This window comes from Camponotus vicinus, unplaced genomic scaffold (genome assembly GCF_025532165.1).
Source record: "Camponotus vicinus isolate PSW18456_S1 unplaced genomic scaffold, iyCamVici1.0 SCAF_2, whole genome shotgun sequence".
Lineage (NCBI taxonomy): Eukaryota > Metazoa > Arthropoda > Insecta > Hymenoptera > Formicidae > Camponotus > Camponotus vicinus.
The window spans coordinates 23,625,069-23,644,371 of NW_028141956.1; the positions used below are offsets into that span (position 1 = coordinate 23,625,069).

Below are 19,303 nucleotides of genomic sequence, written 5' to 3' on the forward strand. Positions count from 1 at the left end.
ACGCCGCATGTGACGGCACCCTTAAGCCGGGTCTACATTGGTCGTATCGTAAGGTTGTAAGGTCGTAGTTGTAAAAAATTGACCAATCCCAATTGAAGTTCAGGAGAATAATCAACTGTGATTGGTCAATTTCTTACGACTACGGCCATACAACCTTACGATACGACCAATGTAGATCCGGCTTTATGAATGGTTTTTTCAGTTTGGTAGCTTGAAACATATAAAGCCGGGTCTACATTGGTCGTAAGAAATTGACCAATCACAGTTGATTATTCTCCTGAACTTCAACTGGGATTGGTCAATTTTTTACGACTACGACCTTACAATCTTACGATACGACCAATGTAGACCCGGCTTAACATATGACAAACGTCAAATGCGCGTGGCTGTCATTTGAGCAAATGTAAACAAATTAAGGTAATTATTCAGTTTAGCTACCTCAAATATCAATAAATTTAGGGTTAATCGACACGTTTTTGCATAAAATTAAAGAATCTATCAAAAAAAGGCGTCGCTCTGCACCGCGAACCGAAATATTCACGATTAAAGTTCACTACTATTTAGGTTAGGATATCTGTCATACCGACACAAACACGGGGGGGGTGCAAGGGGGGCCTTCGGCCCCCCCTCCCGCACCCACCCCGTCCCCTTCGCTTTGCGTGGAAAGTTGCAAAGTGGAATCTCGTTTCGCGTGAAAAGTTGTACCCTTCTGCACCCACCCCGCCGGTAGGGGTGCCTACGATAGGGTGCAACTTTCCACGCGAAGCGAGGTTCCACCACAGTATATACAGTAGCGCAACTCTCCCGATTTTGTGTAGCATAAAATGGAATGCGCATGCGCGAAGTCAGCGAGTATACTAGTACTGCCATCTGTACTTTCCTCTCATTCTCTCCTTTGGTTTTCGTTCTCTTTCTAACACATTATAATATGTAATATAAATTAAATTCAATAAAACTTGAATATATGTACATAAAGAAATTGTGAAAAATATAATACAAAATATTTAATGCAAATATATATAAAAAATAGTACATATGACATGATGTGAATATTAATTAACCATTTTATATATAAAATATATGTCATATATATCATATATGTCATATATAACTGATAGCAGAAAAGATATACAGGGTGACCCATTTTAACTTAGGCAGCCAAATAACTCGAAAAATAAGCAAGATAGAGAAAAATGTTTTAGACAAAAGTTGTATGGTTTCGAGGGGGCCATAAGATGGTATCATTGGTTTGACCTTGAAGAGTCATTTGAAGGTCACGTGAAGGTCACTTCAATTTTTTTAAATGGAATACCCTATATATTTTTGTACATTCTTGTAGCTTATTTCGAGAGCTTTCCAAAACACTATAATTAAGTACCTTTCCGTTAAGTACTTTTTGAGTTATGATGCTTGAAATAATTTCTTAATTTTACATAAACCGTAAAATATCTTGTAAAATATTCATTTTTCGATTATCTTACCTTAATACTTTTATGTACAAAATAATGAGAGGAATCAATTGGTGTAAAGAAAACACATAGTTGTTTTTAAGAAAAAATATGGAATTGTTAATTGCAAATTACATATTTTTTCTTCGAAACAACTATGTGTTTTCTTTACACCAATTGATTCCTCTCATTATTTTGTACATAAAACTATTAAGGTAAGGTAATCGAAAAATGAATATTTTACAAGATATTTTACGGTTTATGTAAAATTAAGAAATTATTTCAAGCCTCATAACTCAAAAAGTACTTAACGAAAATGTACTTAATTATAGTGTTTTGGAAAGCTCTCGAGATGAGCTACAAGAATGTACAAAAATATATAGGATGTTCCATTTAAAAAAATTGAAGTGACCTTCACGTGACCTTCAAATGACTCTTCAGTGTCAAACCAATGATACCATCTTATGGCCCCCTCGAAACCATACAACTTTTGTCTAAAACATTTTTCTCTATCTTGCTTATTTTTCGAGTTATTTGGCTGCCTAAGTTAAAATGGGTCACCCTGTATACTCATAATACTCACATATAATTTATAATATATTTACATATTAATACTTATATATATAATTTTTAATATATTTATATATTAATTGTACATACGTATATTCTATATATATATTCAAAAACTTAAAATTAAAAAAAAAACATTTAGATTAAGACTACAATCACTTAAATTTTATTATATAAAATATATATATTTATGAGCAAAATGAATAAAAAAACAAGAAATATATATTTGTTAATAATATATATTTATTTATAAACAGTTGTATTTCGTTAAAAATATTTATTTCACAAACAGAAATAATCTTGAAATTAAACTTTTTCTCTCTCAAATCAATCATCTGACCATACCTCAGCTACTCGATCCACCTCAGCATGAATCAGAAAGAGAAAATGAGAGAGTAGAAGAATAGAAACAAGAAAGTGTTTTACATTCAATTAATAAAATACAAATGTGAAATACGTTATAACATATATGTCATATAAACGTTTGATGTTTATATGATGTAAACATCAAACGTTTATATGACATATATGTTATAACGTATTTCACACATTTGTATTTTAATTGAATGTAAAACACTTTCTTGTTTCTCTTCTTCTACTCTCTCATTCTCTCTTTCTGATTCATGCTGAGGTGGACCGAGTAGCTGAGGTATGGTCAGATGATTTGAGAGAGAAAAGGTTTAGTTTCAAGATTATGTCTGTTTGTGAAATAAATATTTTTAACGAAATACAACTGTTTATAAATAAATATATATTATTAACAAATATATATTTCTTGTTTTTTTATTCATTTTGCTCATAAATATATATATTTTATATAATAAAATTTAAGTGATTGTAGTCTCAATCTAAATGTTTTTTTTTTAATTTTAAGTTTTTGAATATATATATAGAATATACGTATGTACAATTAATATATAAATATATTAAAAATTATATATATAAGTATTAATATGTAAATATATTATAAATTATATGTGAGTATTATGAGTATATATCTTTTCTGCTATCAGTTATATATGACATATAAAATGGTTAATTAATATTCACATCATGTCATATGTACTATTTTTTATATATATTTGCATTATATATTTTGTATTATATTTTTCACAATTTCTTTATGTACATATATTCAAGTTTTATTGAATTTAATTTATATTACATATTATAATGTGTTAGAAAGAGAACGAAAACCAAAGGAGAGAATGAGAGGAAAGTACAGATGGCAGTACTAGTATACTCGCTGACTTCGCGCATGCGCATTTCATTTTATGCTACACAAACTTCAAAGGTGCCGACAGGGAGTTGCGCTACTGTATATACTGTGGTTCCACTTTGCAACCAGGGTCCGTAAACTCCTTTGTTAAAATTTGCACCAGCGTTAGTAACGCCATCTAGAAGTGTGCCTTCAGATAATATGATCTATCTACCGAAAAAATCAATATGACGGATCAAATACGTTTGAAGACACATGTTCATACGTTGTAGAGTCGTTATCAATAGTATTAAACAGTCAAATAGTGTTAAGCAGTGTTAAATAGATCTGTTTCAAAGGAAAAGAAAATGGGAAGAGCTTGTTGTGTTCCTGGCTGTGGATCTGGAGTAAAAATTCCAGCACATAAATTTCCTAAAAATCCGATAAGATGTGCTGAATGGATCAACAGTTTAAACTTAGAACATTTAAAAAATTGTAATAGTAGTAATTTGCAAAAACTGAAAGTTTGCTATAAACATTTCCACGAAACCGATTATAGTTGTTCTCCACATCATCGATTTTTGAAGGATACCGCAATTCCATTTATACATGTAAATAATCAAGAAAACATAAACAACCAAGAACATGTAAATAATCAAGAAAATATAAACAACCAAGAACATGTAAATAATCAGGAGCAACGCCCAGGTAGAACATGAAACTCATAATGACATCATTATGACGTCACCTAAAAGTCATTTTTAAGTCATAGAAAAATTATAATGATCTCATTTGATATACTTTTGGCAATGTTTTGGTGACTTATTTATATATATATATAAATAAGTATATTACGCAATTACTTGTTTATTTAATTATTCATGTATATTTTAATTATATTTAAGCAACACAATCTTTTTAAAATTATATAATGCGATTATTGAACTTAAAAGTTTATGATTCTTTTTGTCATCTTTAACTCATTTTTTAATTATTTTTGTTTAGGTAACTTAAGTGATAAATAAAATCATGATGACGTCATAATGATACGCTAGCATTATCAGAATTAATGGATTTAAATGAATTAATTAAAGAATAAAAAAATATTGAGACAACAAGCGAAATTGATTACGCTGAAGCAGCCATACCTTCCTCTATGGAAAATGAATTATTTATAGATCCAAACAAGATCACAAATATTATTAATTGCAAAAACATAACAACTCAATGTGAAATATGTTATAATTATTTAAACAGTCCGTATATATCACAATGTATTAAACATGCTATAGAAGTTGCAGAAATAAAATTTACAAATATCTGCCATGAACCTCAACTTGTCGAAAAATTAATAAAAGTAATAAATGATGAGTGTTTTACAACTTGTACATTTCATTGAACATATTATAAAACATTGTTATTAACAATAATTGCAGAACAATTCATTAAAACATGGTGCATATTTGTAAATAACATCTTGTTTGGAAAAATTCAAAAAAATTTTGAAAACTACATATATAAAGCAGCTCAAACTTTATCAAAAAAATATATGAAACGTTCAAATATATACAGTTAAATATAATTATACACACACACAAACATATTTTAAATATAATACAATAAATATTTTATTTTTTTGAAAATATATTGGCATTTTAAAATTTATTTTACATTTTTATCCATTTTTAAATTTAATCATTAATTAGAATTGATATTAGCGTAAAATTCATATTCACGGAAAATAACGCCATATTAACTTTTAGTTCATATTATCTGAAGGCACACTTTCAGATGGCGTTACTAACGCTGGTGCAAATTTTAACAAAGGAGTTTACGGATCCTATTTGCAACTTTCACGCGAAGCGAGGAGGACGGGGTGCGGGAGGGGGGCCGAAGGCTCCCCTTGCGCGCGCGCGCGCGTGTGTGGTGTATGTGAGTGCATGTGTAAGTGCTAGTGCCATCGGTATGACAGATACCCTAACCTAAATAGTAGTGAACTTTAATCGTGAATATTTCGGTTCGCGGTGCAGAGCGACGCTTTTTTTTTGATAGATTCTTTAATTTTATGCAAAAACGTGTCGATTGACCCTAAATTTATTGATATTTGAGGTGAGATAGCTAAACTGAATAATTACCCAAATTAAAATATCGTAATTGCATTAATATTGTCTAGAAAGAAATAGCTGTCAGCTGTTATCGAATAAAAATGCATTAGATTGCGAGTGATAGTCTGGAAAGAGACAGTATACTTATCATCACTGTGTTGAAAGTTGTATAAAATATATCTGATATTTGTATAATATTTTAATTAATTTAATTACAACAATTCATTTCAGTGATCTGTGTAATAAATTTACTGCTTATAATTATTAAATTAATATTAAAACCGATAAAAAAACACGTCGCTGAAATATAACCTTCTATCTGTTACGTTAAATAGTGTACGCGATGGCAAGTGTCCCGGGTTTTACATTAGAAACTGCGAAAGGTAGATAGAGTTTAAACAATTTATTTTAAAATCATATATTATAACTGAAAATTATCAATATATAAGCAAACTTTTCTTGTTTTTTTTTTTTTACAGCTGTATTGACAGATATTCTGACAGCACTAAATACACCAGAGAACTTGCAAAAGATTACAGAGGCAAAGGAAAATTCCGGCAACGAAATGTTGAAAATGATGCAGTTTGTGTTTCCATTAGTGACGCAGATTCAAATGGATGTCATAAAAAATTACGGTTTTCCAGAGGGAAGAGAAGGTGCGTATTTATACGAGGATATATATATCGATAAAATTGAATAAGAATTAATTATTGTGTGTATACAAAACAGGAACTGTACAATTTGCACAGCTCATTAGAGCTTTAGAGAGAGAAGATGCCGAAGTAGCACAATTACATAGTCAAGTCCGTTCATATTTCCTTCCACCGGTTACAATAAACTCTTCGACTGAAGCGTCTCTCTAGAAAAACAGTTGAGTCATATTTATACATAAATTATTATGATAGGAAAAATCTTTGCGTACATATATTATTTTATTTCAAAACTATTTCAACAGCATAAATAAGAATAACTTATACAAATTGAGAAAATTATCACATGCATTCTAGGAAAACAAATAATAGATTTTATGTTTCTCTATCGAAACATATGTTTTGATATAGGAACATAAAATCTATTATTTGCTTTTTAAAGTCTATGGCCGGTATTCATAGTCCGATTTTATATTTGAGATCGTCTTAAGTTCGAGCTTGAAATGCTACGCAGCCATTTGATTGGTTGAATGAGGTCTTAAGTCAACCTCGGACCAGACTTAAGACAATCTTAAATATAAGATCGGACTATGAATACCGACCTATCATTTGATTTTATGTTTCTTATGATTTTATATTGATATATTATGTTTCACTTCTCGTTTGTTATATGTATTTTTTAATATTTTAACAAATTAATTATATATATATATAAAATTATTTGATCATTACTTAATGTTAAACTTATATGTAGTATTCTAGTAAGGGTATTTGTGTAAAGATAAATAACATTTTTTTTATGAAAGGAGTAATAAGAATATTGTAATGTTCTTTCCCCATTTCATTACAGAATACTTTTGAATACTTTTGCTTAAATATATAGATTCCAACTAATATAAGTATAAATTCGTATATACACATTTCCTTCTGTTGAAAATAAAATTCCAAGAAATTTTAAATATTTAATTTGGAGAAGAAAAAACTTAAAAATTTTGTATATTTATTTGTATAATATTAATAAGTATATCATATAATCTACTAAAATATATAATATTTATTTATATAAATGTTCTTTGAATTTTTTTGCTATTACATCTTAGCTCTAAAAACTAACCAAATATATTCCACTGTTCGCACAGAGATGAAGTGTTGTGAGTACATCATGATTTATATATCTTTATTAAAATAAATAAAATAAATAAAGATATAATTATAAAAAGAAAGATATAAACGAAATCGAAAAATATGTAGAATGCTGTGACTTTTTTATATATTCAATAGGCACAATGGCTAATAAATTATTTATATTTCCAAATCTCTAAAAACAAATTGTATAATCAAATTTTCACTCATTATATGTATCATACATTTTAACTTCATATTCTGGCGAACATCTGGATAAATACATATTAAATATACAATTTCACTCATATAAGCAAGTATATTAAAATTGCATAAAACCAACAGAAATTATAGATTTAACGATAAATAATACATTGGAATTATTTTCTTGACATTTACTTAGAACAGTTCGTGCAACTTGATTTACTTGGGTAGAGATAAGCGAATATAATCCCCCTTTGTCAATCTTGTATAGCATGAAAAAGTTCTTTGTATAAAACTGTAAAATGCATCATTTTTTTGAAGAAAAAGATGCTGAGGTCATATGAGAAAAAATTCATTTTATTTGAAAAAATATTATAATCTTTATTTATCCATGAGTGAATATGGATATATTAAGAAACAAATATTTTATAATCAGAAGAGTATCAGTGATATAACTGGTAAAAAATTTAAGAAAAGGAATAGCTCAGCAAATTTTTCTGCAAAGACAGAAAACCCAAACAATAATATTGAAAAAATACAGCTTTAATATCATTAAAAGCTTAAATAAAAGTTAACTAAAAATTTTCTATATATCTGTTAAGGGCACTATACAAATACTTGACAAATGAGAACGATATGCTATGTAATATTATGTACATTTCCTATATAAATCAAGATCTGTCTATAATTTGTCTTATGCATAAAGAAAAGAAGATTCATATTTTCGAGTCATTCGTGTTTTAAAAAAAACATGATAGCAAATAGGCAAGAACATCTTGTAAATTTGTTATAAATTTATCTTACAAATAATTTCACTTTTATATGACTTTGGGTGTTGATGCAAACGGTTAAATTGCAAAAAAACTTTAGAAATAACGCATTGTTATTTCAATTCATTTAAATATCAATGATTCTCGAATAGACACACTTATTATCGTTTTTTTTTTTCAATTTGATTCTTTCGCTATGCCAAATCTGCATAAAATATGTTTTATGATTGATTAAAACCCAAAATCGAGAGATAATAAAAATAATGCAGTTTTTTTCATTAGTACTTATGTGTCGTTAGCGTGAATGCTACTTTCACAGTTGCATTTTCGTTTAAATGTGCCTTGGTGTGTCATAGGTCGCAGTAAGTAATTTGTAGAAATGATTGACTATACAGTATATGATTGGCTATGTAAGAAAATTGCGTACACTTTGCAACATATTAGCTGTCTTTAGAATTACGGATTCTTTTTTGAGAAAGCAAGCCACAACATTGATTTTTTTATAATCGACACATTTTAAGCGTATAACAGCGAACGGAATTATGTTCGATATATAATAGTGCTTTTGCAAATTACGATTACAGTCTCACGATCTCGTTTTGTTGGGTTTTTTTTTTACTATAGAAAACGTGTGTACAAATATAAAACGCATAAACTGATCTCAACGCCAGCGTTATGTTACATTCTCTCCCAGCAGCAAAAATGATATTGCTGAGCAATCTTCCTTTGAATCAATTCATACACATAGAAAATATAGATTATATAGAGAAAGGAGTGTATATATATAAAATCCAGTCGCCACCTTGGGATCGTTTAAGCGTTTTGAGTTAAAACATGATTTATATGTTGTATCTCTTTTAATCACCAATTTTCTTAACTATGCGTATGCCACACTCTACTTGTTAGTGTTGTTTAGGTGATTACTCCACGATAAACTTTAAAAAGCGAGTAATACATGCAAAAAAGAAAAAAACTTGTATAACGAATATAAGTGTGTTGCAATAATATAATCCATCGAAAAGTAATGCTTGAAGTTATTGATAAAGTATTCATCGATGAAGATGCTTTCTTTGTCTCACATTGATCTTATTCGCGTCTCTCCATGCATAATTGCTATATAATTAAAATCATGTTTTGCCGTTGTAACCGAAATCTATACCGTACATAGTTACATGTAGAATTGCAAACCACGTCTCGTAAATCGCAATAACTATGAAGCTTTCGATTAATCGATCAGGCTACGAGAGGAACGGATTAGCCACAGAAGTTGTATTCGCTGTCCATGGATCCTGTCGAATCTGATTGATTGAAGGACGGGGTGGTGGAGTCACAGTTGCAAATGGATTTGCTGTATATGACATAGTTGCTGCAAATATATTCATATCGACTATTAATGTACAATAATTTTTGATACTCATTATGAAAATTTGTTTCAGGCATTTAAATGTTTTTTAATGTATCAATATTCAAGATTTTTATCAATATCTTGAGTGAAAATAACAAATGTCATTTTGTAAAAGTACAAAAAGGAATAAATATTTTATATTTATACGTAAAATATAAAATTTCCCATTTTTTGCTTTTCATTGTCATATTGCTTATTCCTAATTTTACATATTTTTAATATATCCTTCAATTTTCAAGTTTGTCTAATTATTACAGTTTAATATATATTGTCTCATTTTATATTAATAAATATATTTTAGAAGAGACAAAAATATGTATAATTGCAGAAATTAAGAATATATATCTAAAAAGAATTAAACTTATCTGTAAAGAAAAAGAATTTTATTTTATTACAATATTATATATTCAAAGAAAGATCTAAATCACAGTACTCTTTTAATTTAAAAAAGAATAATAGATTGGAACAATATATAAAATACATCATTATATATAACAAGCATAGTAAATTATATTGCATATAATAATCATGCAACCATGCCATACTCTTAATCATGTTATTCATACTCACAAATTTATTTCCAATGAAATGCTATTTGCAGACATAGGGTATGTTACAGAATAAAATATATTTTCCATGAGAGAGAGAGAGATGGATATTATTTTAATTAGGTTTTAATGTGGAATATATTAAAAAATATATATGTTTTTGAGATCAATAGAATTCTCTGTATCCTCATTTTGAATACTGGACTTTTCTTTCTCGATATTTATACGTTCTACTTATACGAAATGTGCGAATAAAAGTTTACCTGCAGGCGTGGGAGCCGTAGGCTTAATTGCCGAAGCGCTGACAAGGTTATCCAAATTAACGAGCGCCGAGTTCTCCCCTAAAAAGGATTGTGGGGTCTTCTTTACAGCACCAGTACTAGCAGAAAGATTTTCAGCCATGCTTTCCAGATCAAAAGGGTCCCCTGATGTTGTAATAGCATCTATTCAATTATACAATTTTCAATTATATAATTTTAATGAAGAATTATTGGAAAAAAATTGCATGATTTAATGATTCAAATACCATTATTAACCGTCTGTGGACTGGCTCCGAGTTTTCCCCTGTTGGTAATCACATCAAATTCGTCTAAATCGCTAAGCGGACTCTTCGCGGCGGCAGTACCGTTGTTTTGAGTGGAAAAATTATTAAAACCTGGTCCTGTGCCATTAAAACCGTTGGTAGTAGTGCTAAAGGTGGTAACCGAAGACGCCGGCGGCAAATTGAATCCTATATTTTGGGGCGATTGCGCGGCAAATCCGATATTCTGTGTCAAGGTTGAATTGTTAAAAGCTGGTGATGAGGATGTTGTGTCATCTTGAGCTGCCTGTGATAAAAAAATTTCACAGATGAGTATTTATGAATCGTGGAACTTCAATCAGAGAACAAATTTATATTACCTGCACTTTGCTTGTCTCCGATTCAGTAGTAGCACCAGCGAATACTGGTGACCAAGGATCGTTTATGCGAGGAGGGGATACGACCGTAGCAGGAGACGGAGCAGGTGCACGCCATGGATCGATAGCGGCCGCTAGAATTAAAAATGATAATTTCACCATAATCGATTATTCACAAAGTGATTCGTTAATGAAATATATTTTCCAAAAAAGATTCAAATACAACTTTGCTAAATCGTGAAAAACGGCGGAAAATAAAATTATAAATTAATATTGTTAATTTATATCTAACCTGAAGAGCCTGAGATCATTACCCAAAATCATTAAAGATGTAAGAACATGCAAAAAGAATAAAAATACGAGAATTAAATAAAAGTTTATAATTTAATCATATCTAGAATCTTCTTTGCCAGGATAATGAGACTCACTTGGTCGTTGTGGAGGAACGGGCGTCCACGGGTCTACCGCAGGTGATGCGCTACTCGTTGTTGGAACGCTCCATGGGTCGTTTTGCGGCTGTAAAACAAGAATATATATTGAAAATCTATGCAAAAACGATTGAATTGTGTTAGAAAAATATGCCTTTAAAACATTATTATTATTATTCAATTATTTTATAAAGATATTATTTTATCTCACACATACACACACATATACACGTTACTTTAAATACACTGTCCTCTAACATTCATCAAGGATATACCTTGTACTCATAAAACTCAGATAAATCCAAAGACTGTGGTGCATCATGCAAAAACGATCTCGTGTTATCATGCAAAGTGCAATCGTTTAATTTTAAGATTGGCTGGAATAATGAACAGGTACCTGTGGTCTTGGTGGTGTTACCGGGATACCCCAAGGATCAGTTTGTACCGAAGGGCCGCTCGCTTCTCCTAGATTTACATCGAGTAAATCAAGCATATGACTTTGCTTTTCAGATTGCGGAGTTCTGAAATTCATATGACATTGATACATAAATGTAAAATCGACCGTTCGTCGCATTAAATTACTAGATTTTACTGGAAATTTTGATTTATATGATTACTCACTTAAAATCTTGCTGACTCTGACTGAGAGCTAATTGCAATCTAACATCGTCGCTGCGTCTTCTTTGCTCCTCTTGTTCCGCTTCCTCTCTAGACATAGCCAAGGCCAGCTGTAGTTGTAACTCTTCTTCGCCTACCGTTTGCGGTCTCGCGGCTTCCAGTTCCGCTGAAAGATAAATTTATTGTATTAATTTTTATATAAAGCAAATAGTTCTGTTTATCGTACATAATTTTTATAAGTAAGTAGTTTCTGTTTATCATACTTATAAAAAGATATATAGACATGTAAAGGTATGTAAGATATGATAAGAAAAACTAGGACAGATACAAAAATTCTCATAACAATCTTAATTTTAAAGATAAAAGATTAATTCTAAGATAATAGGAGAATTAATATTTATATATTAAAAAAACTTACTTGCACGTCTAGTCGATAAATCGGATAAGTGACAAGGCTCCCAATCTTGAAACTGGAACAAAATAATATTGCATGAATTATAAATTAAAATTTTAGATAGTTAATCGAGATAATATTCATGGAGAATATATTACTTACATCACTACTAACAGGTGACATAGTATCTAAACCATCACTTCCAAAGCCACTAACTGATTGTGCAAATCTCTCCTTTGCTTTCAATGCTCTAGCTCGCTCGTTTCTCAATCTCTCGTCATCTTTTAATAAGGCCACTAATTGTTTTGCTTTTTCCCTCACGTTAATTCCTTGATCCTTATGCCCATCCATATATTGAAAATCTATGCAAAAACGATTGAATTGTGTTAGAAAAATATGCCTTTAAAACATTATTATTATTCCTAATTGTTTTATTTATGTTTTAATTTATTAATCTACAGATTTTTAATGCAAATTTTATTAATCTACAGATTTTTAATGCAAATTTGATTAATCTACAAATTTTTAAATATTCAATAATATATCGAATGTGTAAAAAAACACATTCAATAATTTCATATATTATAAAATGAGATTTCAGTATTTGTTACCTTTTAAGGTTTGAATGGCAAAAATATTCTCTTTGCACTGCTGCGCTACCTTTTCACTTCCCGTTTTAATAAGGTATTCTAACAGAACTAGGGCTTTATATACGTGTCGCCAGTTTTTCCCATGATCATTTAATCTTTTCCATAGCATTTGCATAATTTCCGTAAATGCTACAACATTGTATGTTAAGTCGGCAATTTCCGCCATAAGTGTACTGCTTGGACCCCAAGGATCATTGCTGGTAGCTTTTCGTACAGCTTTCTATATAAGAGAATAATCAATCAAATTATCAATCAAATTTTGTGTGATATCCAAAATTTTTATATATTTAGATTTAACTCGTTTTTTTTTCAATGTCAAATAATAGTTACTTTGAAAAGTTTCGTTATCATTTTTACATATTAATAATGAAGAATATCGAATAACATAAATTTTATTAATTACCTGAGCATTGCTGTAGTTATGGGCAAGATTCATAATATCTCGCCTGATACCTGCCAGATTCACCTGCATGACGTCTTGACCTTGTCTTCTCATCTAAAATATTATCGCTATATGTTATTCAATTGTAGTATTATGTATTTTACTCCCAGAAACCCATATTTATTATCACATTCAAATGCAAAAAGTACAACACCATATGTTATATCAGACATTTGAAAGTAAAATTTTTTATGGAATTTATATAATATAGAGATTCATAGAGAGAGAGTTTTGTAAATCTACTTTAATTAATTTCTAATGTAAATATGCAATTTTTATATAATTTTACATAATTTTTTATATAATTTTACATAATTTTTATATAACAAGATACAAATCAATTATGATGCGAGTAACATCTGATAATAAATATGGGTATTTTACTTATATGAAAGCCATGCAACTAAGTATGCGTTATTTCGTACACTACAAAACCAGTAATATATATTACATGTTAAAACCATATTTTTTAGTATAAGATATACTTGGATATAGAAATTAATTAACAGCAGAAAGTGTTTAGAGTTTAAAGCATGCAAAAAAATTAAGTTGATACCAAACCAAAGGATTAAAAAGAATATATAATTTGTATTATATTATCATATATATTTTCATAAAACCATTAACTATAAAAGAAATTAATTAATAAATACGATTGTGTGTATGCATTTACACTACTAGTGTAATCATTACTTTACTTTGTGTATTAAATATAATTTAAATGTGAATCACGATGCAATTAAATATTACTTTATTAATACAAAATAATTATATATCGAATTAAATATACAAAAAGGGGAATACTTGAATAAAATGATTCCATACGCTACTAAATAAAGAGAGAAATAAAAAACAAAACACACAAAGCACTTTTAATTATAAATTATATTTTTACTTTAGAATCTGCACTTTTCAACGTATAATTCGCTTCATAAATTTTCCAATGATCTATTAATAATATATTTAAAAATATATTTAAAAATATATACGCTTACGTACTTGGTCTAGAAATATAAAAAAAGTGTTGTCGAGAGCGTTTTGAGATCAAAACAAATCCATCTATAATGTTTCTTTGAATTTATATTATTTCGCAAGAAAATTTTCTCTGAGATGTGCCTATAATATAATTTAATTATCGTCATTTAACTCTTGTCTTTTCACATAAGTGTTACTTGTAGGATTATATGGAGTACAGTGGCAAGATGTAAAATCAAAATCGAGCCCAAATAGTTATATAACAATATTTAATGCAATACTGACTTGCATAATGTACATTTGTCATTATCAGTTTCATTACCTATCATCATTATGATATTTATTCTGCTGGTAAATGCTGTAAACCGATATAGGTGCGCCATATACATATAACAAAAAGATTGATAAATTAAAATAACTTGAATATAGATCATATAACACATAACAATAATTTTTCTGATGAAAAAAATAAGAAATTATCTTCACAGAGATTGACAGATATTATTTACTGAAACACAGAGATCTTCTCTAATAATATGCTTTAACATCGAGTTTCACGTTGTTAAGTAAGTGCAGTTAATTTATCAATCAGTGAACACTAAATTTACCTTCTGCATTGCCATTCTTGACTAATGAAATATCGCTGGTGTCGTTGACGAAGAGACTTGTCCAGAAATATAGAAAACTTCCAAATACTCCGAATCACAACAAAAGCCTAGACTATCAGATGACACGATAAATAAGTGTCGGGAATTTCATGTACATTTACCATATTACTTAATGCATGACACATCATTTTGTGTATATGGATGATAATGACACATTTAATTTGTTAAATACTAGTATTATGCAAATGAATATTACATGAAATTTTACAATGGCGAGAGTCGATAAATTTTTCATAAATAAATTCTAAAATTATGAAATTATGTGCGCAAAAAAAAAAATAATAGTGTGATGTATACATAATATATATACACAGTGTTCGTAAAGATCGGGACCAAATTTATACAATGACCTTTACGGACACCCTGTATTTAATATATTTGCAAATCGCTAACATAAGAGAAGTGATTATAATTATAATAATTGCAGTAGCTGTCAAAGAAAAAAAAAAGAAATTTTTATTCTGTCTCCAAAATAGGCACAACTCATACGTTTTTTTAAAGATTTTTCTCCTATACGTCATAACATGAATTGGTATATATACCTTGTTTTAATAATACAGTTCACATTTTTTTGCTAAGAAAAAATAAATACATAATTACACCCTCATACATACATGTACATACACATACATGGTTAAATATTGATTTACAACATATACATTGGCTCCCACGGCCTTTACAAAATGTCACTATCTATCAAATATATATCATTTTTTTTTACAAAATTAAAAATATTCTGCAAAAAAGTACTTTTATAATAATTTAATGACATGGTGTTGTTAGAAAACAGTAACTTTCTGTGCCTTTAATTTTCTCAAAGACGAGTACGCGCAATTATGTTTTTTTTTATTATATCTATTATTTTTTGTAATAGAGATATACAGGGTGTTCGGAAATTCAATCGACAAATTTTCAGAGATTGTCGGGGGCACCATAAGAATCATTTTTTGCAAATGAACCTGGGGTCGGAAACGTGTCATTACATCGCTACGGCAATTTTTGAAGGGCTACAAGAATATGCAATAAAAAGTGGAGAGTTCCATTTCAAAAATTCAAGGTGGCCTTGTCGTGACCTTGGCGACGCCATCCAAAGTCAAACACATGGCGCCAGTAAATAGACCTTTCTACACCCTACAACTTTTGTTTGAAACAATTTTTTGTGATATTTCGAGGTCCCGACTCTTTTGAACACTCCGTATGCCGTAGCGATGTAATGACACGTTTCCGACCCCAGGTTCATTTGCAAAAAATGATTCTTATGGTGTCCCCGACAATCTCTGAAAATTTGTTGGTTGAATTTCCGAACACCCTGTATATATTTAAATTAATGTATCAAAATATGCTAGGTAGTAAAAAAAAAAGATCAACTTTATGTGTATAAAAAAAAACTATGATTTGAAAATCCGAAATCATAAAACTTCATGCCTGTTTTGTCGCTGTTTTTTTAAAAATAAGATTTTTGACAAGCAAAGCATTGAGTTGGGAAATAAACCCGAATTTAGTCTTTTAAAAAATTTTTAATCTACGCAAGGAAAAATAAAACCTACGCTGTCAAGCCCTACTTGCAGATGATATAATACATGCGAAAAAAAGCAACTTACATTGATGGAGATAAAGATGTACACCTTCCTTTAACAAATTGTACTGCTTTTCTCTGTAAAAAAAAAGAAATCTTTATCGTCTACAACATGCTTGTATTATTATGTTTGTTGCTTATCTTATCGTAGCGGTCCTAGCATAGATAGTATTTTATTCAAGAGGAGCAATGTATTATCAGCGTACATTTGTATGTAATTATTAATATATAAAAAACCGATGAAGAAGAAAATTTCACAATGTCTAAGGATTAAATTAGCAAGCTTGGGAGCTTGCTGTAATTTTTGCGAATGAGTTTGATGCTATTAGATGTGCTTCTCTAAAGTGATAATTAATAAAAGATTATTAATAATATTTATCAGTTTGTATATCAACAAGTGAGATATCGGTGTCATTTGAATTTATAATGACAGGATATGCTTGTCAAAACATGCAATAAATGTTTTCCTTCTAAGCATGACTATGCAGATATCTCTCGGAACTCTTCACGGAAAGTGAAGAGTACAAAAATTGCCAATAAAAAAAAAGTAGGAACGTTGCATTAAACTATTACATAATAAGTGGAATCCTTTATAAGGTTTCCATCTATCACGTTAACAGCATTATACATTGACCATGGAAGTATTGATCATTGTCCTCTCTGCCCTTTTGTATCATCTAATTTTTTATTTGACATATACCAGCTCGCGTATTAATATTATATACATATAACAGTTATATTACAATTATATTACAATTATATGTAACAGTTATATTACAATTATATATAACAGTTATATTATATACAATTATATATAACAGTTATATTACAATTATATATAACAGTTATATTACAATTATATATATACAGTTATATTACAATTATATATAACAGTTATATTACAATTATATTACAATTATATATAACAGTTATATTACAATTATTGATTTCATATTTAGTTTTGATTTTTTTTTAGGAAAATTATATATAATTTTTGAGGGAAAATTTTTATAAATTATTTTTAGCGATATTTTTTTATTAAACGTTTTGTTGCATACAAGATGGAATATTTTTTATGTACTTGGCGTACTTTTTTTACCTTTGTAAGATTTTTTTAGAGGGATTACAATTATATTACAATTATATATAACAGTTATATTACAATTATAGGATTAATGTTACAGAAATGTTACAAAGAGAGTATATACTTCCGAATTTTGTCTTTTAAAAAATTTTATATATTATATAGAGTATATATTTTTTTTTAAATAAAACGGAGAATCCCAGATAGAAAACTTTAATTCATCTCGTACACAGCTTGAAAACACACGGGGTGCATCACATCATCGTAACATCATACGAAACCGTAACACGTAGACATAACGATGGAACGACAGGAAATATACATACACACACGCACACACTGGAGCAGGAAATTATTGCTATTGTACAATTACTATTAAATGTATCTAGAGGTCGATTCTCGCGAGATTCTCTCCTCACCGAGTCGAAGCGAAATCGCGGGTCGAACGTTCTCCACGTCGGATTTCGGAGTCGGAGCAGGCGAGGCGAACGAAATCGGCGGGGGAGTAACACGCGAGAGCTGGCGAGAAACGGACGAATGCGTTCCCCGTTGTTTAAAGAGCAACCTCGCGTCGCTCATTCACTCGGCCAGCCGTGACTTAAGGAAAGAGAGAAAGAGAGAGAGAGAGAGATGGTACACACCTATGATCGATCCCCGGAGGGATCCTCGCCGCGAGGTAGATATACACGATACTCTACGTCAATTTCGCCAAGTATCGCACGTATCCTCCTCTCTCTCTCTCTCTCTCTCTCTCTCTCTCTCTCTCTCTCTCTCTCTCTCTCTCTCTTCTCTTCCTCTCCCTCTCTCTTTCTTTCTGCTCTGATTTCTCGGAGCCGTGACTCGCGGGGGAGACGGGTGGGGTCGCGCAACGTCGACGAGGAATCTGACGTTCGCCCAGCTGTTCTCGTTGCTCGTCTTGGCGAGGGACCGAATAACGGTCGCGTGGTAAACGTCAGGCGCGAAATTCCTCGCGTGATCCCGTTGCATCCGCTTCGTTTCGTTTCGTTTCGCGACAACGACGAGGAGGAGGACGACGAGGACGACGAGGATGACGACGATGATGACGACGAGGACGACGACGCTTTTGTACTCACCTCGCGTGGGTGCGGGTACCACTCGGGAATTTTGAGGATTCGGAACTTTCGAACCGATCGGGGAGAGACGAAATAGTATAAGACACTTATGACAAATCCATTCACAGGCACTGACGAATTACTATGGTTGCAAGATGGGGCAAGATGGCGCTCGAAAATATTTCCGCTCCGCTCGTCGCGCGAGCATCGCGCACGAGCATTTGCGTCAATTTGCGTTGCGTTCGTAAGCGATGGGTTCTCTGTGTTTTCCTAGTCGTCGTCACTGGTGATGTGAGAGACTTTCGTTCGATTGAGAAATAACGTCATGACATGACAACGATATAATAATATATACAATAATATTAACAATAATATTAATATTACACAATAATATTAATTACAACAACGATATAATAATATATATAATAATATTAATATAATATAATATTATAAAATAATATTATATTAATATAATAAT

The 19,303-nt window shown here is 30.3% G+C and overlaps 2 protein-coding genes across 17 annotated transcripts; one reads left to right on the top strand and one right to left on the bottom strand.

Moving 5' to 3' along the window:
* The first annotated feature begins 363 nt into the window (after positions 1-363).
* LOC145966347 (protein C10) lies at positions 364-9,635 on the top strand. Of its 7 annotated transcripts, none has more exons than XM_083090388.1 (5): positions 4,923-5,160; positions 5,657-5,704; positions 5,801-5,977; positions 6,051-6,191; positions 6,822-9,635. In XM_083090388.1, the coding sequence occupies exons 1-4, from the start codon at positions 5,157-5,159 to the stop codon at positions 6,182-6,184; spliced, it is 363 nt and encodes a 120-aa protein (XP_082946514.1). In that variant the 5' UTR covers positions 4,923-5,156; the 3' UTR covers positions 6,185-6,191; positions 6,822-9,635. The 7 variants fall into 7 exon arrangements, with proteins under 7 accessions (XP_082946519.1, XP_082946514.1, XP_082946513.1 ...); XM_083090392.1 differs by lacking the exons at positions 4,923-5,160; positions 6,822-9,635 and adding exons at positions 5,167-5,325; positions 5,390-5,560 and having other exon boundaries at positions 6,051-6,783; XM_083090389.1 differs by lacking the exons at positions 4,923-5,160; positions 6,822-9,635 and adding exons at positions 5,167-5,325; positions 5,390-5,485 and having other exon boundaries at positions 6,051-6,783.
* Positions 6,951-19,071, bottom strand: Lqf (epsin homolog lqf). 10 transcript variants are annotated; one of them, XM_083090360.1, is made up of 15 exons: positions 18,847-19,068; positions 16,694-16,746; positions 15,033-15,139; positions 14,747-14,782; positions 13,411-13,503; positions 12,969-13,227; positions 12,520-12,719; positions 12,382-12,433; positions 11,967-12,129; positions 11,743-11,866; positions 11,346-11,433; positions 10,921-11,051; positions 10,547-10,847; positions 10,284-10,463; positions 6,951-9,433 (listed from the first exon to the last, which is right to left on the bottom strand). In XM_083090360.1, the coding sequence occupies exons 5-15, from the start codon at positions 13,501-13,503 to the stop codon at positions 9,306-9,308; spliced, it is 1,719 nt and encodes a 572-aa protein (XP_082946486.1). In that variant the 5' UTR covers positions 14,747-14,782; positions 15,033-15,139; positions 16,694-16,746; positions 18,847-19,068; the 3' UTR covers positions 6,951-9,305. The 10 variants fall into 10 exon arrangements, with proteins under 10 accessions (XP_082946486.1, XP_082946485.1, XP_082946481.1 ...); XM_083090359.1 differs by having other exon boundaries at positions 15,033-15,144; XM_083090363.1 differs by lacking the exon at positions 14,747-14,782 and adding an exon at positions 10,043-10,063 and having other exon boundaries at positions 9,298-9,433; positions 15,033-15,144; positions 18,847-19,071.
* Positions 19,072-19,303: the final 232 nt, after the last annotated feature.

Excerpts from the sequence above, each read along its gene's own strand:
- Lqf (XM_083090355.1), bottom strand. Across the intron at positions 12,720-12,968 it reads TGCCATTCAAACCTTAAAAG|ATTTTCAATATATGGATGGG; the intron begins GTAACAAATACT and ends GTTTTTGCATAG. Across the intron at positions 10,848-10,920 it reads CGGAGACAAGCAAAGTGCAG|GCAGCTCAAGATGACACAAC; the intron begins GTAATATAAATT and ends TTTTTATCACAG.
- LOC145966347 (XM_083090388.1), top strand. Across the intron at positions 5,705-5,800 it reads TACATTAGAAACTGCGAAAG|CTGTATTGACAGATATTCTG; the intron begins GTAGATAGAGTT and ends TTTTTTTTACAG. Across the intron at positions 5,978-6,050 it reads TTTTCCAGAGGGAAGAGAAG|GAACTGTACAATTTGCACAG; the intron begins GTGCGTATTTAT and ends TATACAAAACAG.